General features: G+C 45.8%; 2 protein-coding genes across 2 annotated transcripts in view; one reads left to right on the forward strand and one right to left on the reverse strand.

Moving 5' to 3' along the window:
• Positions 1–14,842, reverse strand: part of TPCN1 (two pore segment channel 1) — a 71,467-nt gene extending 56,625 nt beyond the window's left edge. The window contains exon 1 of the mRNA XM_045523071.2: positions 14,706–14,842. The gene's annotated coding sequence lies outside the window, so the exon portion shown is untranslated. The remainder of the gene's footprint in view (positions 1–14,705) is intronic.
• Positions 166–21,680, forward strand: DRC10 (dynein regulatory complex subunit 10). The gene is made up of 6 exons (XM_010963623.3): positions 166–424; positions 12,357–12,499; positions 14,488–15,303; positions 17,770–18,003; positions 19,723–19,794; positions 21,333–21,680. The coding sequence occupies exons 3-6, from the start codon at positions 14,506–14,508 to the stop codon at positions 21,678–21,680; spliced, it is 1,452 nt and encodes a 483-aa protein (XP_010961925.1). The 5' UTR covers positions 166–424; positions 12,357–12,499; positions 14,488–14,505.
• Positions 21,681–22,843: the final 1,163 nt, after the last annotated feature.

Raw genomic sequence — 22,843 nt, forward strand, 5'->3', positions numbered from 1 at the left:
CCCATTCCCCTTTCGCCGGGGCCTATTGGCTACCTACGCTGTCATGATGCGCTCTGATTGGCCAAGCCTCACTTCCTCCCCAGTTCTGCCCGCTGCTGATGCAGGATTCCCTGCCTGCCTCCTCGAGAAGGGGTGGGACGAAGAAGCCCCGCCCCTTTCCTCTTCCCATTCTCCCCGCCTTACACGTTCAGCCCACCCCAGAGGGAGGCCCGAGTCTTTCAATTGGTGGAGGGTCAGAAAGACGGTGCTCCTGATTGGTCAGTCTTCAGCAGGTGGAGCGAACTGATCGGAATAAGGAATTGAATGGTGAAAAGCAGAGTCAATCAGACGCCGAGCCCCGCCTTCTGAGATTGGTGGGTAACCTAGCAACGCAAGCACAGCGTTGGTTAATCACGAATAGAAAAACCTAAAGTCCTCCGAGCAGGTGAGTGCCCAGGTGGGGAAAGGCTGGAGATGAGGGAGAGATGTTAAGTGGGGTCTCGCTCGCTATCCTTTGGCTCTCTGAGGGATCAGTAACCCCCCACAGCGAGCCTGTCCCCGCCTAAAGGACCCTGCTCTCCAGCCCCTGCCACAGTCTGACTCTCCCCGCAAGGACTACTGGGCATCCTTTTCGGTGTCTCCGCCTCTACTCTGCCCCTCCACTTCTCCACTTCATGATCCCTCTTCCTCATCGGTAAAGCGTGGATGATACTAGTCAAGTGGAGTCACATCATAGTTAACTAATTTCAAATCAAACGCATGTTGGGAGGAGGAGAGAGAGAGCAGTTTTTTAGTCCCCTACCATTCTGCCTGGGGTGAGCATACAATGAAAGTCAGTGTTTAACTTGGGTAATTTTGATTATACCAATTTTGGAACTTAACTCCCATCCTTGTCCTTAAAATATTATTTCATTTACATACTTCAAACAAAGGCTTGTTGTGAGGACTAAATGAGGTTAAGGCACAAAGTAGGGGTTGCCAGGGGCTGGGGGGAGGGGGAAACAGGGAGTTATTTAACAGTTACAGAGTCTCAGTTGGGGATGATGAAAAAGTCCTGAAGGTAGATGGTGGTGATGGTTGCAAATAGATGTGAATGTAACAATGCCACTGAATTGAAAATGGTTTTGATGGTAAACTTTACGTTATGCATATTTTTATCACAATAATAATTTTTAAAAAAGCAACTGTAACTCTGGACAAAACTACAGTGCTATATTAGCACTCTGAAAAATCAACCAAAGGCACAGAACAAACTAAGAGCTTTTATTCATAAAACCAGTTTGTAGTGTATTTACCTGAGGCTTCTCTGGTGTCCCCATCCCCAGTTCTATCAGCGTAATAGTTCAACTAGGGTGGTAGTCCATGAAAACCGGTAGCTTCACTGTCGCTGTCTGATAGAGCTCACTTGATTTGGAGGATTGTTGGCTAAAGTGACCATCTTGGTGGGAAGGAAACAGGGGAGGCCAGCAGCTCCAGCGGTCCAAGTTTGTAGTCCTATTTGGCACAAACAATGGACTGAGAGCTTGGAGTTCCTGGTAGTGAGGCAGCCGTAGGGGGCGTGATGAGTTCCCTGTATGTCCTGATTGACCAGAGGTTATGCACATGTATAGTAGAGACCAGAGCAGGGCCAAGCCACTTACACATCCCTGGCCATTGGAGCCAGTGTAGACGTGTGTGCTGAGTGCGTGCTGCACGCACCAGCAGTGAATAGAGGTCTTACTGGCTTAAAGTTTGAACATAACCTCTGACCTACTTTTGGCTGAATATTAAACTATATAGATACAGAGATGACCCCTAGGAAGCCAGATTTTAAAATATGAAAAAAAAAAATTGGGCAGAGACATCAGTAGCTGCACACTGGGGAGGAGACCAGCTTGACAGATTTAGCCCAGCAAGTAAATTACCAAACACTCAAGCAAAATAAAAACAAGAACAACAATCATTAGGAAGGAAATAATCAGAAGACAGAGTTGCTATAAATAAATAATCTTCCCTCTAAAATTTCCAGTATTCAATAAAAATTGTGAGATGTGCAAGAAACAAGAAAGTGTAAACATACTCGGGAAAAAAAAAGTCGACAGAAACTGCCTCTATGCGTCCCCAGATGTTGGCTTTAGCAGACAAAGACTTCAAAGAAGCTATTATAAATATGTTCAAAGGACTAAAGGAAACCATGTTTAAATAATTAAAAGAAGGTAAAATAACAATGACTCATGAAATAGAAAATATGTAGTATTCCAAAACATACTGTGATAAATTAAGATGCATCTTATAATCCCTAAATCAACCACTAAGAAAAATAACTCAAAAAATGGTTTAAAAATCAACAGAGGACTCAAAATAGTGGCCTAAAAATATTTAACACAATAAAAGGCAGTAAAGAAATAACAGGAGAACAAAAGAAGACTTAAGACGAAACAAATTTAAAAAAACAGTAAAATGGCCCATGTAAATCCAACGACATAAATAATTTAATGTAAATTATTAAATGTAAATGGGAAAAACATTTCCATCAAAAGGCAGACATTGCCAGACTAGATTAAAAATGTGATACCAAACTATATGCTGCCTACAAGAGACCCACCTTAGATTCAAAGACACAAAGGGGCTCAAAATAAAAAGTTGGTATTCCTGCAAAGAGTAACCATAAGACAGCTGGAGAGGCTATACTGCTAACAGACAAAATTGACTTTAAGACAAGAAATATTACTAGAACAAAGAGGGACATTGGATATATTGATAAGGAAAGTCAATGCATCAGCTAGACTGACCAAGAAAATGAGAGAGGAAACACAAATTACCAAAATCAGAATTAACTTAAAGGATTATGAGGAATATTTTGGACAACTTTATGCCAAAAAATAAGACAACTTAGATGAAGTGGATGAATTCCTAGAAAGACAAATTATTAAAAGTGACTCAAGAAGAAAGAAAAATTGAATAGACTCGTAACAAGTAAAGAGATTGAATTCGAAATAAATAATCTTCCCTTAAAGTAAAGCCCAGTGCTAGAGGTCTTCACTGGTGAATTCCATCAAATACTTAAAGAAGAAATAATACTAATCCTTCACAAATTCTTTCAGAAAATAGATGAGGACGGAACACTTCCCCACTCATTCTGTGAAGCCAGTATTACCTTGATGACAAGGCCAGACAAAGACATCACATGAAAAGAAAACTTTTGACCCAGAGTCTCACCAAATCTGGCCTATCAACTGCTTTTGTAAATAAAGTTTTATTGGAACAGAGACATGCCCATTTGTTTACATATCGTCTATGACTGCTTTTGCTCTCCAACAGCAGAGGTGAGTAGTTGCATCGGAGGTTCAACAGCCACCAATCCCCAAAGACTCACTATTTGGTCCTTTATAGAAAAAGTTTGCCAACTCCTGCCACAGACCAATATCCCTCAAGAACACAGATGCAAAAATATTAGCAAACCAAATTTAGCCACATATAAAAAGGATTATACACTATGAAATTTATTCCAAAAATGCAAGGTTGCTTTAACATTTGATAAACTATTAATGTAATATGCCATATTAATAGAATAGGTGAAAAAAAAATGCATGGTCATCTCAACAGATGCAGAAAAAGCATTTAACAAAATCCAACATCCATTCACAATAAAACTCTCAATAAGTCAGGAATAGAAAGGAACTTTCTCAACCCAATAAGTGTATCTACAAAACACCCACAGCTAATATACACTTATTGGTTTCCCCTAAGATTGGGAACAAGTTAAGAATGTTTGCTCTCATTACATCTAGTTTACGGAAGGTTCTAGTCAGTGCCATGACGGGAAAAAAGAAATTAAAGGTATCCAGACCAGAAAGAAAAAACGTAAAACTGTCTTTATTCACATATGACATCATCCTATATATAGAAAAGCCATAGGAACTCACACAAACTACTAGAACTAATAAACAAGTTTAACAAGGTCACAATATTTTAAAAATCAATTGTATATATTATAATAAATGTGTGCAACTAACGCTCTGAAAATGAAATTAAAAGAACGATTCAGAACAACATCAAAAGAATAAAATACCGAGAATAAAGTTAACAAAACATCGCTAAGAAAATTAAAGAAGATCTAGATAAACTGAGAGACATTTATGTTCATGGATTGGAAGATTCAATGTTGGGAAGATGTTTTTTCTCCCCAAAATGAGCTAGAGATTCAATGTAATACCTATCAAAAATCCAGCAGGCATTACTTGTAGAAATTAACAAAACGATCTCAAAATTTATAAGAATGCAAAGGGTCTAGAATAACCAAAATAATTTTGAAAAAGAACAAAGTTGGAATAAAATTTATACTGCCCAGTCTCAAAACCTTCTATAGAGCTATAGTAATCAAGACAGCGTGGTATTTGCCTGAGGATTGCATATAAATCAATGGAGCAAAACTGAGAGATGAGAAATAAACACGTACATTTACTGCCAATTGATTTTCAACAAAAGTACCAAAATAATTCAATAGAGAAAAGATAATCTTTCCAACAAAGGGTGCTGATACAAGTGGATATCCGTATGCCAAAAAATTAACTTAGACTCTTACCTCACCAGTACATAAAGATTAACTCAAAATGGATCATAGACCTAAATATAAGATCTAAAACTGCAAAAACCTTAGAAAAAAAATTAGAAGAAAATATTCATGACTTTGGGTTAAGCAAAAAGTTCTTAGATACAACACCAAATCATGAAGCCATCAAAGAAAAAATTGACAAATTGGACTTCATTAAAATTAAAACCTGAGCTTCAAAAGACATTTTCTTAAAAAAATGAAAAGACAAGCCATAGACAGGGAGAAAATATTTACAAATCATCTATCAGATAAAAGACTATATCTGAGAATATGTAAATAAACTCTTACAACTCAATTAGAAAACAAACAAGCCAAGTTTTAAATGAGCAAAAGAAATGAAGAAACATTCAAACATCAAAGGCAGACATCACCAAGTATTGGTATATGTATGGAGAAACTGAGATTCTTATACACTGCTGGTGGGCACATAAAATGGTACAACCAATTTGCAGTACAGTCTGGCAGTTTCTTAAAAGAGTTAAACATACATTCTCCACACAACTAAGCAACTCCACTTCTAGGATTCTATCCAAGAAAAATGGAAACATGTCCACACAAAGACTTCTATATGAACGTCCTGAGTGGCATCATTAATAATAACCCCCAAACTGGAGACAACCCAAATGTCCTTCAACAGGCGAATGGCTAAAAAGAGGTTGGGCATTGGTTTCTGGCCAAAAGAACATTGTGTGTAAAGATCCTGGTGCTCTGAGCACTTTGGAGAAGGCCAGTGTGGCTGCAGCACAGAGAGTGAGGGCAGGATGGCTTTGAGATACGGCTGGACAGGTAGGTTGGAGCCAATGAGAAGAAATTTCATCAAAAGAGTGAAGGGCTTCGTACAGCCATTATGGAAAACAGTATGGAGATTCCTTAAAAAATTAAAAACAGAGTTACATATGCTCCTGCAACCCTACTCCTAGGTGTATACCTGGAGGGAACTCTAATTCAAAAACATACATGCACCCCAGTGTTCATAGCAGCACTGTATACAATAGCCAAGACATGGAAGCAACCTAAATGTCCATCAACAGATGACTGGATAAAGAAGTTGTGGTATATTTATACAATGGAATACAACTCATCCATAAAAAAGAATAAAATAATGCCATTTCCAGCAACATGGATGGACTTGGAGATGGTCATACTAACTGAAAAAAGCCAGAAAGACAGAGAAAAATACCATGAGATATCACTTATATGTGGAACCTAAAAAAATGAGACAAATGAACGTATTTACAAAACAGGAACAGACTCACAGACACAGAAAACAAACTTACGGTTACTAGGGGTCATAAAGGTGGGGTAGAGGGATAAATTGGGAGTTGGGGATTTGCAGATACTAACTACTATATATAAAATAGATAAACAGCAAGGTCCTACTGTATAGCACAGGGAACTATATTCAATACCTTCTAACAGCATATAATGATAAAGAATATGAAAAGGAATATATATATATATGCTCACACACACACATACGTATAACTGAATTACTTTGCAGTACACCAGAAATCAACACAATGTTGTAAACTGACTATGTCCTTCAGTTAAAACAAAAAAAACTGAAGGGCTTGATCCTTCTCACTCTGCACATCCCCTGGCCCTACCAAGGCTTCAGTCACCATCTGTATGGCAATAGCTCTCACACTTCTGTCTCCTTTCTGAGTCTTTCTTGAAATCTACTCCGGACAGCCACCCGCTCCTGCACATCTCCTCGCAGATGTCCCACCTAGCAGCTGCTAGTCTGTACCATGCCTCGGTATGAATAAGGAAGAGGTGTCTCTCTGGGCACACACAGCTTCATAGTTTCAAGACTTGGTAACTGGACAGCACGTTCTAACATCACTAAACCCACAAGCCCTCAAACCCTGCCTCTCTTCCAGTCTTCACCCTTTGGATAAATACCACAACGACCCAACCAGTATCCAAGCCAGAACACTGGACATCATCCCTAACTCATTCTGCTCCCTCCTTCTCCACATCCCATCCTTCTCATCTAATTGATTCTATCTTCTCGGTATTTCTGGAGCCCATCCACTGCCTTGTCCCTGGTTCTCTTCCCTAGACCACTGCGACAGCCTTCCAAACTGGTCCTCCTGCCGCCTTGCACCTGCCAACCCTTTAACCACAATTTTCCATGCTGCAGATTTGGTCTTGTCGCTCACTCCCTGCTTAAAATTTACTCCTCCCAGAACCTTCAGTTCCTCCCTTTGAGCAATGAGGGAAGCTGTCGTGGCTGAATTTTCTAACCCATCAAATCAGGGTGATTTTCTTATTCCCCGACCCACCACCACCTCCTGCTGTTAGGGGAGCAAGAGGAAGTGAGACTGGATAACCAGGCCAGGCCAGGACAAAAAGCCAAGTTGGGAAAATGGTGGGCAAGTCAAGAGTAAGGAGGGGTGAGTCCCAAGGTCACTGAATATTAAAAACTTGTTGGAAGAAGGCAAGAACATAACCCACCTTCCCCTTTCCCAGATTTCACCCTCCACCTAGAAAGCCCCAAACAGCCTTTTGATTGAAAGTCAGCATCAATATCTTTGCCTCCAGGCTGGATACGCTGCCGGGGGCATCCCAGCCAGAGCTCTGCCGTGGCTCTGGGCCAGGCACCCCTCGGGAACACGCTTCAGGCATTGACGGTTGGATGTAAATGGCAGGGTTTTAGCTTGGGGTTTTCACTTGATTTACAGTAAAAAACTGAATTGAAGGGGTGAGTCTTTCCTGCTGACTCAGTTGCTAAATTCCCCCCACGCACTTCCCTTTTTCCCAGAGCCCAGGGTGGTGAGGCCGATGCGCTACCTGATTTATCCCTCAAAAACTAACAATCATTCCCCTTTGAAGAGAGCTTTTAACTCTCCAAAGGCCTTTCCCATCTATTAAATCATCCCTTCTCCACCCGGCTCCCTTCTGATGTGGCTGGAACAGGTGTCATGTCCCCAGATGCCAAAGAGATAAAGGACTTACCCAGACTTGCTCCAAGAGCCCCTGGCAGGGGAGTGCCACACCACCCCGTCTCCTAAGACCCAGACTGTGAATCTGATCTTGATTCTGTGGTGGCTTATTACTTTTGTGTTGTTTTGTTTTGGAGGGGAGGTAATTAGATTTATTTATTTTTACAGGAGGTACTGGGGATTGAACCCAGGACCTTGTGCGTGCTAAGCATGCGCTCTACCACTTGAGCTATACCCTCCCCCAATGATGCCTTTTGGATGGTACCAATTTCAACTTGACAGAGCTGGGCTAGGCTTGGGCAAGCCTTCCTTTGAACCTGGATGGAGCACTGGACTTAGCATGGGTGAGGCCTGGAGTTTTATAGGGGAGCCAGGCCACTGTGGTCTAGACCAGCGGTTCTCAGCCACTGGCACCCCCACCCCCACCCCACAGGGACATCCGGCAATGTCTGGGGATACTGCATCCCCAACTGGTCAGAGTTCATGGTGGGAGAAGGGTGCTACTGGCATCAAGCGGGCAGAGGCCAGGGATGCTGCTAGAAGTCCTGCAACACACAGAACAGCCCCCACAGGAGAGAATCATCTGACCCAAAGTGTCAGTAGTGTGGAGACTGAAAAACCCTGCTCTGCCCTCCTCTGGTATTTTCGCATACACAGACGCACGCACGCACACACACATGCACACACAGTTTACCTTCAAGTCCTAGTCAGTGGAACTGAAAACAAAAGGGGTTTAAAAAAAAAAAATCAAGCTTATTTGAGGGGGAGGGAATAGCTCAAGTGGTAGAGTGCATGCCTAGCATGCTGAGGTCCTGGGTTCAACCCCTGGTACTTCCAGGAAGAAAATAAATAAGTAAACCTAATTACCTCTCCCTGCAAAAAAAATATTTTTTTGTTTTTTTAAAATCAACATCATTTGAAATACAGAGCATCAGGGGAAAGTATCTCTTTGTCCTTAGTTCTCAAATAATAAATAGCAGGAGGTTATACCCTATGACCAATGAAATGCCTTTACCATGGGGGCTTTTGAGCACAGATTGTTTTTTTTAACCATAAAGCCAACAAAGAAACACATTTTCCTCCTCCACCCAGCACACACGTTTAAATACAAAACACACACGTTTAAACACAAAAGAGTACTTACTACATGCAGTGCGCTGTAATATTTTCTATTCTATTTCGTTTATTTTTAATGCTAGTCCCAACTGGCAAATTGATTTCACCACTCACGAAAGGGTTCACAACCCTCAGTTTAAAAGACTCTTCTTGAGGGGTTCAATCCCCAGTACCTCCTCCAAGCAGAAATCAATAAATAAACCTAATTACCTCTCTCCCTCATAAAAAAAACAGTACAGAAGACTCTTCTTCAACATAATCAGTCAGGAAAAGCCAGTGTCTTACATTTAATAAGATTGCGATTTAAATATAAATATGTATATTTTTTAAGTGGGGGAAGTTTATTTTAGAACCTAAATTCACTGCTAGGAAAGTATTCCTTCTCTCTGAAACAGCCAAAGTGATACTATCCACAGTTGCATATAACCAGAAATAAACACTTCAAAAGCTACACTGCCAAGAGAGGAATTTAAAATTGTGATGAATTAATTTGCAAGGAGGAGGAGACTGGAAAATGGTGAGCGGTTTTAGGGATCTCTGTCCTCCTCCATCACTCACAGAAAAACATGAAGAATGCAGAAATCTGCAAAATTTAAAACAGAAATAGTAAAAAGGAGTAAAAAAAAACGGATCCATTTTGGCTCTTTATAAACCTTTCTGCACAAAAACAAATATATATTATTTTGAGGAAAAATACATCTTATATATTAAGAAGTAGTCAAATGTTAATATTAATTGTATTTTTTTTTTTTTTTTTTTTTGGTGGAGGGAGGTAATTAGGTTTACTTATCTTTTTTTTATTCTTAGGGGAAGTACTGGGGATTGAACCTGGGACCTCACACATGCTAAGCATGAGTTATACCTTCCCTCCCAATTGTATCATTTTGAAAGTCATCATAAAAGCTAAACATTCTTGAGGGGAGGGTATAGCTCAAGTGGTAGAGTGGTTTAGCATGCACGAGGTTCTGGGTTCAATCTCCAGTACCTCCTCTAATAAATAAATAAATAAATAAATAAATAAATAAATAAACCTAATTACCGACCCCCCCCCCAAAAAAAAGGAAAACTGAAAAAAAATCTTAAAAAAAAAAGAAGCTAAACATTCCTGGGTCAGGACTTCATTTCACACTCACAACGATTCTACCAAATGTGGGTTCTGTTACTGTCCCCATATTACTGACAAGGAAGCCAAAGACACTTAGAGACTTTAAGTGACTCACCTAAAGCCACACAGCGAGGAAGTGGTGATCCCCTGGGACTGAACTCCGAATTTGTCTGACCTTGGAACCCACAAACTTAATCACTGTGCAGTAGGCCCTTTTTTTGCCTTTCAGCTTCTGAGATGTGGGTTCAGAAGGACAAGCGAATTTGCCTAGGGTTATAGCCGTGGCCAGTGGCCAGCAGAGAGATGTTCTTGACAACCATCAGCTTAGAATTCTGTCCCCGGGAGCCCATTCCCTTCCAACCTCAGCCTCTGTTAAGGGTCCTCTTGTCTCCAAAACGCGGGATAACATTGCAGCCAGCGGTCACAGAGCCATCACCACCGATGAGATCCTGTCTGTGAATACCTCCAGTGTTCACTGCTACAGCCCCAGCCTGGGAACCTTTTGCAAGCCAAACGGAATCCACAAAACATGGGTTCTCAAAAAGGACGACAGAGGATTGGGTAATACTTCAAAAGTGGCGATAGGAAAAACACAAAAAACACAAAAAAATGCAGCTAAACCATGAAAAAACCAAAACAGATTTAAATCTTTTATTTTAAAATTCCAAGCCCCGAGTTAAGGGATGGGGAAAAAAATCCATAGACCAGATCCTGGCTCACCATTTTTCACTATGAAAATGTGACACTGGGGGAGAGTGTTGCTGAGCAGTAGAGCGTATGCTTAGCAGGCAAGGGTTCAATCCCTAGTACTTCCTTTTTTTAATATATATATTTCTTTATTTTAATTGAGCTGTAATTCACATATCATAAAATTCACCATTTCAACTGCCTGATACCTCCATTAAAGTAAATAAATTAACTACTTTCCCTTCACCCCCCAAAAAATGCAAATCAAATCTAGCACTTATATTTATCAATAATTTATGATATAATATGTTACATAAATATATATAACAACTATGAATATTCATATCTATCACTGTTAATTTGATTGACTGCTATAGGAATTGAATTTTGAACACATCTGTTCTCTATATCTCTACGGGACAGGACTCATTGAAACTGGACCAGCAAAGGATGATTCTACTATGTTCAACATAGAAGTCAATCTTAAAATTGACAGACTGGGCAGAATAGCGGCTGTGGGGTGCAGACTCCTGAGACAGATTGCCTGGGCTGAAACCCCAACTCTGTCACTTACTAGGTGTAAACTACAGAAACAGCTAGACTCTCTCTGCCTCGCTTTTCTCTCCTGTAACACGGAGGGAATAAAAGCACCTACTTCATGAGACTGTTGTGAGGAATAAAGGAGTTAGTTCGTGTAAAGCATTTAGAACAGCGTTGGGTATGCAGTGAGTTACCAAGAGTTAGTATTAAAATGGCATTCTTTAAAATGAGAGGCCCTCCACCTCTACGTACACACACTCTCCAATATTTTTTTTTAACACCCTCTGACCTCTCCACAGACCAGTGCTGGATTTGTAGGGTAGTCGTAGGTGTTGGGTTTTCATCTCCTTTTTCTCCTCAGGGGATAAAATATATATAATTTACCTCAAACCTTTTTTTTTTTTTTGCCTTCAAAATATTCCGAGAGCGAAAGTAATAAAACATCCAACAAGCCCATTTGAATGAAGACGAGGTCTAATTTGCATGATAAAGATACATTTCCATTTATAAAGTTCATCAGCAGAATTAATGACAAATAAAAGGAAGATCCAATTAAAGTTCCCCATCCATTAACAACCTTGCTTCACTCTCAGGGCAGGAATTTTAAAAGGAGAAATGATTTAAATATTAAGGTTGGTGGCATTAAGAAGGACATGAAATGATCATATTAGAATTCAAGGAAAAGAGATTCTCCAGTGATTTTTGTCATCAGAGTCAGACGCGTGTCCCCCGATCCCAGTTCCACCGGCTTTTTCTCGTTCACCCAAATGAGCTGTCAGGAACTGACAGGCATCGTCATAATCAAAGAAAACAAGTTTGCCCTTTAAAGCAAAAGAGGTAATTTGGCTGAAAGCAAATTGGAAACATTTCCTATAACGTTGCGTTTCCAGCCGTGCTCTCTGAAGAATTCAGGCGTTTTGATTTATGCTAGAGAGCTTTGGGGGCCGATGCAGAGAAGTGCGTTCATTAAACACTTTGTTCACATTCATCCTGTGGCCGCGAGGCAAAGATCCGTCATCCTCAGAGAGGCAGAGGACGCTCCGTGGCTGTCCCTAATGTTATTTTCAGGAAAAGCCTTAAGGAACATGCAAGACTGACTGGGGAGCAGGAAGTGGGTGGGAATCAAAGAGATGGCACAGTGACGCCCTTCTCACCTCAGCCCTCTGCTCCCAGAGGCTCCCGATTTGGGAGTCATTTTTCCCAGCCAAGGAACACAGCATCCTTAGCACCTGACCTGGCTGCCTTTCTTCCTGTTCTTTGTCACATTAGGTGTTTCTTTGATTCCCTCCCTTTCTCTCTGTTTACTCTGCTTTGGGAAGCTGAAGGTATCTTTTGTGGCTTCAGGTATCACGTCTTTCTCCCCTGCCTTCATATCTCCATCCCCAAGGTCTCCCTGGAGCCCCCTGGACCTGGTGCTGCCGGTTGCCTGGAGTATTTTGTCAGCTAGAGGTCTTTGATTGCAAGCAACAGAAGCTGACCCTGGCTAAGCAAAATGGTGAAGGGAAAGCTGAAGAACCAGGTCTCTGAAAGGTCAGCAGCCAAGGAAGTAAAAACACCCTAACTGGTCTACCTGCCAACAGACCTTTCTCTATGAATCATCCATTACAACAGATCCTTCTCAAGCATCTAATTGTATCCTGTTACACTCTTCCTGAAATCAAAATGGATCCTAATTTCCTACAAGATAAACTCCAATGTCCCCACTCTGGTGCTGATGGCGGGTCATAATCTCCACCTACTCTATGAATACAGCTTCATCCCCTGCCTTCTGTAGTTGCTGAACCTACACGTGTGCATGTTTCACATCCCAAACTAGGATATAAACTCTGGGAGGACAGAAATTAGACCTTGCATCTTTTTTTATACCCCCAGGGTTCAATAAATGCCTAAATAGGTGACTACAGGGATGATCTTTATTGCGGGGAGCAAGAGCAGATGGAAGCAGGCCAGTTAAACTCTTAAATCACCCAAGTGAGCGATATTAAGGCCCTTACTCGATGGCAGAGAGGCTGCTGAGAAAGAAGTGGACTGGGGGCTATCAAGGAGAGAACACAGATAACTGGGTGGTGCACTGGATGTGGAGGGGAAGGAAGAATCTGGGTGGCACTCAGGATTCTGGCTTAGGCAACAAGGGAGGCAGAATTGCTGATCGTCAAGACAAGGGATAAAGAATCAGCAAGGTGAGGGGTGGGGACATGTTGAGGTCCATCTTGGACACAGAATGTTGGGAGGTCCAGCTGATCCTGGGCAGTAGGCATTCACTAGGTCTGGGCTAATAATATTAGTTATTTATTGAGCACTGACAACGTTCAAGATCTGTTCCAGGAACTTCCCATCGAATCCCTGTTTAATGGCTGAGGAACCCCAGGGTCCCCCAGCAAGGATCTGAACCGTAGTGGGGCTGCTGCAAAGCTAGGATATCATGCCATATATGCCACATAAATCACTGATTCCTGATTGCCGCCGTAGATTTTTCTTTTAAATAAGCTTTTAGTTTTGTAATAATTATAGGTCTACAGAAAAGTTGTGAAGGTAGTACAGAGAATTCCCATGTGCCCTTCATCCAGCTCTCCCTGATGTCAATATGTTACATAACCACGGTGTTTGTCAAAACTAAGAAATTAACATTGGTACGATGCTACGAACTCAACTTCGACTTTATTTGGATATCACCAGATTTCCTGCTAATGTCTTTTTCTGTTCCAAGAACCAATTCAGGATACAATACTGCATTTAGCAAAACAGTTTTTAAAACTACATTCCGAAGTCATTGTTCAGCCCCACCCTGATTTTTTCAAATCCATTCTTAAAGTCCAATGCAAATGGGCTGTGCTGGTCCCAGTGCTGTTTGCCCTCAGCACCATTATTTGCTCTGTCCCTCTTCTGCTCTGTGTCTCAGGCTGCCACCCCCGCAGGATGCATTGCCCAGGCTCCCTTGTCAGCTGGTTTCCCACAGGGTTTGGCCAATGGGAGGCACTGGTGTTAGATAGGAGGAAGGGAGGAAGGGAGAAAGGCAGTATTTCTCCCCTTCTCTCTGCTTTGGGCTGCGTTTCCGGCTGTGGCCGCAGGGGCTATCGCTCCTCCTGGACGGGAAATGGCTGTGGCTCCAGCTTCCCCTGGGTGACCCCGAGCCCCAAGCTCACCCCCTCCTCCTCCTGCGTGGCTTCCTGCCATTGACAACTGGGTCACTTCCCCTTCTCCCGACTGGCCTGTCAACTCTTTCATCACCCCGTGTAACCAGTTTGCTGTGTTTAAACACTTAGAATGATGTCTGCATTCCTGGGTGGTCCCTGCCTGACACATGTGCCTGAGACCCACCTCCACACTTGGTCCTCCTGCCCTTGGGGCCCTGACACTGTCACAAAGCTAGAAACTGCTTTCTGTGAGAGGTTCTGTGTAAAAGCTGTGGAGCTCCTAAGATGAACTCTCAGTGTCAAGGGTTGATGGCGGCTGGGGTCACAGCAGCCAGTCCCGATGTCAGCGCGGCTCTGCTAACTGCTCACTCCTCCCCTTTTCAGGGTTGCCAGAGACAATACATGGAGGAGACCCAGACAGTCTACCAAGGTCTCGATCTCTCAGGGCGCACAAAGGCTGCTAATAAAATGGCTTTGGACATGCTCGCCGTGGCCCCTCTCTACCCGGGCCCTGACATCAACAAAATAAGGCTGATAGCAGAGACAACCAAAAAGTCAACCACCCCACCGAAACTCTTGGTCCCCACTGAGACCAAACTCACCACCACTGAGACCAAGAGGATCATGTCCGTCCTAGACGACACCATCCACAAGGTGGAGTTGGTGACCCTGCTGTCATACGTGGCGTCCAATCCCGAGGATCTGGAGAGGATGCTGGGGGAGGACATCATGAAGGCAGTGAGAGAGCACGGGCACCTTTGCCAGATCCTCCTGGATCACGTCGGTTACCTGCAGGAGGAAGAACGGCAGTTGCAGGAGGAAGACGTGTTCGAGGATGAACCGTGGTTCCAAGACCGCCTCCTCTCCATAGAGCTGCAGAGATCCCACCTCCCACCACTTGTGCAGCAGGTCAAAGAATCCACCAAGGACATCGTGAGACTCCTGCTCAATAACCCCCAGGCAGCAGCCAGTCTCCTGCAGGTGCAGCCACTTGGCAGAAGTGCAGAAGCCCAGAGTTTTATTGATAGCCTGATAGAGCTCCGAGGTTTCCTGTTTGAGAAGCTACTCACTAGCCCCATGGAAGCCAGAGACAAGGCTCAGTTTGTACAGGACATCAGCAGACGGAATCGGAGGAACCAGGAAATCATCGACACGCTGGAAAATGAATTGGCAGCATGCGTGAAGAACAGGGATGCAGAGGTATCACTGGACAGCATAGGTCATGTTATGGAAGGAGCCCCGGGGAGGGGCCCAAATCTTTCGGCAGTTGGGTTTTTCCTCAGTGATTTAAATAGCTGTTTTCATTCATTTACTCCGCATATATTGTTTTGAGCACTTACCAGTTGGCAGGTCTTATAAAGAAAGCCTACATGGTTCCAGCCTCATGGAGTTCACTGCAGGGAAGGCAGGGCTTAAAGAGGTGATTTAATTACAGTTTTGAGAAGTAAAGGGCAGGGTAAGTATAGGGTGCTATAAGAGAGTGTTAGAAGGGGAGGGTATAGCTCAGTGGCAGACCATATGCTTAGTATGCACAAAGTCCTGGGTTCAATCCCTGGTACCTCCATTAAAAAAAAAAAAAAAAAAGTGTTACAGGAGACCTGAACTTTGAACTCAGGAAACTCAAAGCCAAGACCTGAAGGAGAGGGAGTAAACCAGGCAAGTGAGGTAGGGAGGGACCTTCCAGGCCAGGGGCAGGCAAACCTTAGGCTTTGCTGGCAGATCACACAGGGCCTTGGACGCCTAATCAGAGAATATGGTCTTTGTCCCGAGGGCAAGGGGTGGGTGGAGGGGTGGGCGGGTGGGAGCTCCAGAAGAATTTTTAAGAAGAGAAAGGATAACATGATCCTGATCTATTAATAACCACTTGGGGACACATATTCTTAATATACGTTTTCTCACAAAAGCCTTTAAAAGTCCCTGGGAGGTGACGTATAAGTTGCTAAAACAAAGAGCCTCAAAATAACAGTGGCTTAGTCAAGATGGAAATATATTTCTGTCTAGCCAGAAAGAGAAAGAAAAATACCATATGATATCACGCATATGTGGAATAAGAAAAGAAAAGAAAAGAAAAGAAAAGAAAAGAAAAGAAAAGAACACAATGAATTCATCTACAAAACAGAACCAGACTCACAGACATAGTAAACAATCTTATGGTTACTGGGGAAAGGGAGTGGGAAAGGATAAATTTGGGAGTTTGAGATTTATAAATGTTAGCCACTATATATAAAAATAGATTAATATATATATATATATATATTTCTGTCTAATAGGGAGTTGGCATAGGAGCTCTGCTTTGTAAAATTGTCAGGGGTCCAGGTTCCTTCTGGCTGGCATCTTTGCCATCACCTACATGGCACCTCTGTGGACCGGGAAGGTTTCCCCAGCTTTCTCCCAAGCTGTCGCCACTGGTCCAATCAACAGGAAGGAGAAAAGGGGAGGAGGGGCCTTCGTCCTGCCCTTTTGGGAGGCCACCTGCAATCAGCGTACAGACAGTTCTGAGCTACACCCAGTGGCTGGAGATGCTGGGGAAAGTGGTCTGTAGCTGGGGCCACGTTCCCAGTGAAACATTCTGCTGTACAGCCTTTCTAGGGGGAACAGATCCTGGGGAACAGCCAGCCAGTGCTACCATAGGCATTTTCATCACCCTGTGACCCATGAGAGGTCGTGGTTGGCCTCCCTCCCCGACGCAGGGGTGTCACTTAGGGACAGGGACGAGACACACAAGTGGCTTTGCTGGTCCCACTTGGGTGGTGGAAACAGCTTGGGGCTGCCAAGGTGGACAGATCTGGGGTCAAATTCCATTTTGGCCAGGTGGGCACATTTTATCAGATCCATCAGTTCTCACCGTGAAATAAGGAGGTGACACCAATAAGGTATGTTTTGTTGGGGTTGGCGGTGGGGGGGAATCCACAAGCAAAGCTCTGACTGCCAATAATACTACCTGCTCCAAAGCCAACACCTGGAGCATGAAGACTTGCCCACAGGACAGACTTGCCTCAAACCCGCCCCCCAGCACTCGATGAGACAGGCAGTGAGCTCAGAGCCCCCGCGGCCCCGCAGCCAGCTGCCGCCAGCCCAGCCGAAGGCTCAAGTCTCAGAAGGAGACTCCAGCGCGTGTGATCAGCCTTTGGAGTTTACTTACGGGACAGCCCCACCCGCCCACCCCAATTCCTGTTTTAGAATCGACTGAGGGCAGGGGCCAAGCCAGGTCCGCGAGGGGACAGCTGGGTGGCAGTCCCTGCAGCATGTGTTTATCTCACGCTCCCAGCATCATGCCAGGTGTCTCTGCCAACTGGGCACTCCCCGACTGTGCCCTGGGCGGGCGTGTCGCAGCTGTCCCTGCTGTCCTGTGGCCTCGCTCCGGCACGCCTGTGCACTTCATTCATACCAGGAAACAGGGTGGTGGCCACGAACATGGGCCCTGGACCAGACAGAGCCGGCTTCATATTCCAGCTCAGCTGCACAACCCGACAGACAACTCAATCCCCACTGAGCCTCAATTTCCTGGTCTCTGGTCAGTCTGTCCTCGTCCTTAGCCAGGGCTGGGGGTAGGGTTTGGCCAGGCAACGATGCTCTGCCCTAAGGGAGCCACAGTCACACCAGCCTCCCCTGGGATGATCGGTGATGACAGAGGTGTTAGCGGACCCTCTCTTCTTCCTGGCCCAGGTGGAGAAGGAGAACTTTGTGATCCAAGAACTGAAAAACCAACTGCACCAGGTGTGCAAGTTCTCAGAAAACAGCCTCCTTCGCACCAAGCTGGAGGCTGAGAAGCAGCAGAAGGCAGACTTCCGGGCCTCGCAGGCCAGGGTGGCCAAGATCCAACAGGACATCCTGATGCTGCGGTCACAGTTCCACAACCTGGTCTCGGAGAACTGGGAGGCGGAGCAGATGCTGAGGAAGGTGCCCTGGGGAAGTGGGGAGGGGGCGGAGGGAGGGCCAGTGTGCAGGGCAAGGCAGGGCTGCTCCAGCCACCCAGGGAGCAGCTCCACAGCACCCCCCAGGAGGACACAGGAGCAGAGGAAGCCCCAGGTTGAGGCCGCATCCATGGGGAGGCGGGAGGGAGCAGCACACAGGCCCAGGGGCTGGGGATCGGGAACTTAGGCAAGTTCCTGAACTCCTTTGAGCCCTTGAGGAGAACACCCACCTGTCCTGCAAAGGAAATGACAGAGCACACAAGCCTCTGGCAAATCCCTGAAGTCCTTCTGAGCCTCGGTTTTCACGTCTTTAAAATGAAAGTGATTAAAGAGGCCTTAATGAGTTAAAATGAGAATTAAATGAGATGACAGGTAGAGAGCTGGTGCCTAGTAGGTGCTCAATAAGTATCATATCTTCATTTGCCTTTTCCCTCCTCTCAGCCAGGACCCAGGCCAGGTGTGTGCCCCCAGTTTGCTTTCAAATCCCTTTCCTCACAAAGGTTCCCAGATTCATTTTAGTCTCACGACTCTTTTGAGCATCTGATGGAAGCCACAGGCCTCTCCCCATAAAGAGGCATAGATGCACACACACATAGCGCTGGACAATTCCTGGGTCACAGGCCCCTGAAGCCAGCCTGTCCATGGGGCCCAAGTTAAAATTCTTGCTCTGTAGGATTAAGAAGCTGCTTTATTTTTTTAATTGAGGTGAAATCCACATAACATAAAATTAATACTTTATTTTTTTTTAAATGGAGGTACCAGGAATTGAACCCAGGACCTCGTGCATGCTAAGCATGTGCTCTACCATTGAGCTCTATCCTCCCCGCCTTAAATGAACCATTTTAAATAAAGAATTCAGTGGCACTTAGGATATTCACGATGTTGTAGAATCACCACCTCTATCTAGTTCCAAAACATTTTCATTACCTCCAAATAAAACCCTGTGCTCAGTAAGCAGTTTCTCCCCACTCTCTCCCCTCCCCCCAGCCCCTGGCAACCACTAGTCTATTGTCTGTCTCTATGGATTTGTCTGTTCTGGATGCTTCATGTAAATGGAATCAGACAATATGTGGTCCTCATGACTGGCTTCTTTCACTGGGCATCGCATTTTCAAGGTTCATCCACATAGCATTCACCGATATTTCGTCCCTTTTTATGGTTGAATAATATTCCATTGTATGTACAGGCATTAATCTTTTAAAAACAAAATTAGATCATGTTCCTCCACCGCACCTAAATCCACCCCCTTCCCAGCTTCCATCCCTCTTACACTAGAAACCAGACTCCTTCCCCTGCTGACACGTCCCCCATGACACGGCATCACTCTGATCTCACTGGAACCATGCTCCTCCCCAGCCACGCCATTCCAGCCACACTGGCTCAATTCCTGTTCTTTAAACATCACAAGCTTGTTCCCACCTCAGGGCCTTAGCAACTGCTGCTCCCTCTGCCCAGAAGGTCCTGGAGCCAGACTGCTGGCTTCCAATCCAGGCCTTACCGCCCGTTAGCCTCACGATCTTGGGCCAAGTGAGTGAGCATGTCTGATCCTCCGTGTCCTCATCCTTGAAGTGGAGGAGAACCTACCCCGTGGTGTGGATTCAGTGGGTGAGGTGCGACGTAGGGCCCGCTGATACAGAGCCGGCTCCGTGCCATTTATCGCTAATATCAGCCTTTCGAACAATGACTAATTGAATTTTTTTTTTAGAAAAAATATAAAGTGGAGACGGAAATCGAGAACTGGATCCAGAAATATGATACGGAGATGAGTGAAAAGCAGGTATCTGTCTGCCTGAGTCTCTCAAGTGTGTTGCCCAAGATCCTCTAGGAATGGGGAGATGGGAGGAGAAGCTCTGGATGATCCGTGGTCTGAGCCTCGCCTAGTGGCTTCTCTGCCCCTTCCTTAGGCTCAAGGGTTTGTCTAGCCTGGGGCAGTGAGAGGAGAGGTGGGAAAGGAAGGCTCCAGAAGCTGTGAGCCACTAAGACGTGCCTGACACCAGGCCCAAAGATGGTGGCTCCACCTAGTGTCCACATCCCAGGCTCTCTGTTCCCTCCTCCCTCAGCTCCGGCCAGCACCTTCATCCCCACAAGCCAGGGCTCATCCCCGCCAGATTCAGGCGTGAGCTTACCTCCACCACCTCACTGTCACTCAGAAACTTTCTACCGAGCGGTTGAAGTGTGCCAGGTGCTGGGTGACAGCGGCGAAGGAAGCCCCTGTCACCACTCAGAGGTTCTACTCTGGAGTCACTTACTAGCTGCGTGTGAAGCAAGGGACTTGACCTTTCTGAGCCCATTCCTGCACGGGATCAACCGAGACAGTGACACCCACACTGCAACCCTGGTGGGGATTCAATGAGGCACTGTTGTCACAAGTGCTTGTACAGCACTGGATCTGGCCTGGAGGAGGCGCTCAGGGAACGGCCGCCTATAAAACGGGGCGCCCTCAAGCCTCCACCCAGCTCTGTGATAACATCGGTGGCCCACAGCCCCGGCTCTGGGGCCAGGGAGGCTTGGTGAGCACTGGGGGTGACATCAGCCTGTAGGAGTGGTCCAGTGTCAGGTGTGCTGTTCAGAGAAGGGCAAGTGGCGCCTTGCTCTGTGTGACACGAGTGCTCCAGGAACGGGGAGACGCAGGAGGCTGTGCTCTTGTTTCTCTGGTCCCGATGAGGGTGGTGGGTTGCTTGACGGCAGAGACCAAGTCTACTTAGCTCTGCGTCCTCTGGAAGTACTTCACTTCTGGTAGACGCTTGGTAAAGGTTAGTGCAAGGGAGGCAGGGAGGCAGGCGTAAAGTGAAGGAGAGGCTGTGGTTAAACAAAAGGGAGAATTCGGTCCCCTGAGAAAGGTCTTCTCTAGCTATCTTTGTGAAACGGACAGCTAGTATTTTTTATGTTCCCACTGTGTGCCTGGCGTCACACCTGGGAAATTGTGTCCATCCAGTCATTTAATACCGGAAACAGCTCCTACTCCTGCTCCGGGTTTGGAATTGTCCCCATGTCTCAGATGAGGAAAAATGAAGGCTTGAAAGGTGAAGCCCCTCGAGGTGTGGCCAAGCTGGAATGATTGGGAGACCAGTCTGCCCAGCCCACAAGCCGCATTCTTTCCTTGTTCCTGAAATTAATTCCTCCGGGTCCCTCCACAAGCTCGGATGGACCGCGTCACCTCTCCCATTCTCATCCGGGCCTCAGTTACAGGAAGGCTTAGTGTCAGTGGCACTGCTGGGGCAGAAGCCCCTTTGGGAAGGGTGGGAACGTGTGCAGAAGAGGGTGGCAGGCAGCGCACCATGCCTGGAGATCCCCACCCCCTGACTCTCCCCCAAGGACGAGTACCAGGAGCTGGACATCATCCACAAGGAGGAGAAACTCCAGCTGGAGGAGCTGAAGCAACGGTACGAGGTGCTGATGGAAGAGTTTTCCCAGATCCAGGCCGAGCAGGAGATTAACACCAAGAAGAGGCTGGAGGCCGAGCAGGAGATGGTGCGCATGGTGCGGGCCGCCACTCTCATCCAGGCCCTGTGGAGGGGCTACCTGGTCCGTTCCATGCTCAAGTCCAAGAAGAAGAAGCGGGGCAAGAACAAAGCGAAGGACAAGGAGAAGGGCAAGGGCAAGGGCAAGGGCAAGGGCAAGGAGAAGGGCAAGGGCAAGGGCAAAGGCAAGGGCAAGAAATGAGTCCTCCCCACTGTCCCTGCCCAGACCCCTGCACTCCCCGTGACCTCGCCTCTCAGAGAGCCAGCCCGGAAGCCCCTGGGATAGGGAGCCCTGCAATTCATGGCTTTAACGCTTTTTGAAAATTAAAAACCAGTTAAACCACGGTCTACAAATAAACTTCACTCTACCCTGGGCCACTGGCTGCACACACGTCCATGCTGCACATGCCATTTCCAAGGGGAACACGCAGGCTGGGTGTCAGCACGCCACCATCCCTTCCTTTAGTCTCAGTGGAAAGCCAGACCCCAGGCTGTAGCCCCCTCGGTCCCAGACCAGAAGCTGCCATGACTGTGATGGCCACATCACCCAGCAGGGCAGCAGGGGGTGGGTCACAACGCCCACAAAGGGGGCAGGGCAGGCAGAGAGCTGCAAGAGAAAGAGGGAGGGTTTCAGGTATCAATTTGCCACAACTTCTCTCCCATTTAACACAGTGAAAATTCAGGGGTCCCGAGGTCATAAACCAGCAACCTCACATTGGCTTTATCTGGTGTCCAGGTAGTTGAACAATCTCTGTATTTTTTTAATTCACTGTCAGCATTTAAAAAATCAAGAGGCTACTGCTTAGAAATACCTTTTCTGGGGAAACCTCATCATCCAGATAGCCGGGGCCTGCATGTCCTCTAGAAGTGAAAAGCAGTGCCCCCCTGGGATGGCAGCGACAGGTGGCCCCAGTCCCCACCACCCCTAACTGTCTCCCAGACATCATGGCCTTGTGTAAGTTGCCCCTTATCATCATACTTGGGTGGTGGCTGCTCTTTTAGTGCAGTTGGGAGGAGAGACGTATTTGAGGCCAGTGTCTATTAAAACGTAGGGAGGCGGGTGGTATAGCTCAAGTGGTAGAGCGCATGCTTAGCACGCACGAGGTCCTGGGTTCAATCCCCGGTACCTCCTCTAAAAATAACTAATTACCTCCCCCCACCAAATAGGGAGAGGGGACAAAGGCAAATGAGCTGAATGTTTCAAGTAAAACTGAGGCGAGAAGTTTAAAACACTAAATATTTGTGCCAAGAATGCAGTTGGCTTGCTTCCCTGGTCCTGGCCACTGCTGCTTCCTCCCAGACTGTTCCCCAGAAGCGTCCGCTCTTCCTTCCCCAGGGTGGAGATACAGAACCGACAATGTGGCT

Source organism: Camelus bactrianus, chromosome 32 (assembly GCF_048773025.1).
Source record: "Camelus bactrianus isolate YW-2024 breed Bactrian camel chromosome 32, ASM4877302v1, whole genome shotgun sequence".
Classification (NCBI taxonomy): Eukaryota; Metazoa; Chordata; class Mammalia; order Artiodactyla; family Camelidae; genus Camelus; species Camelus bactrianus.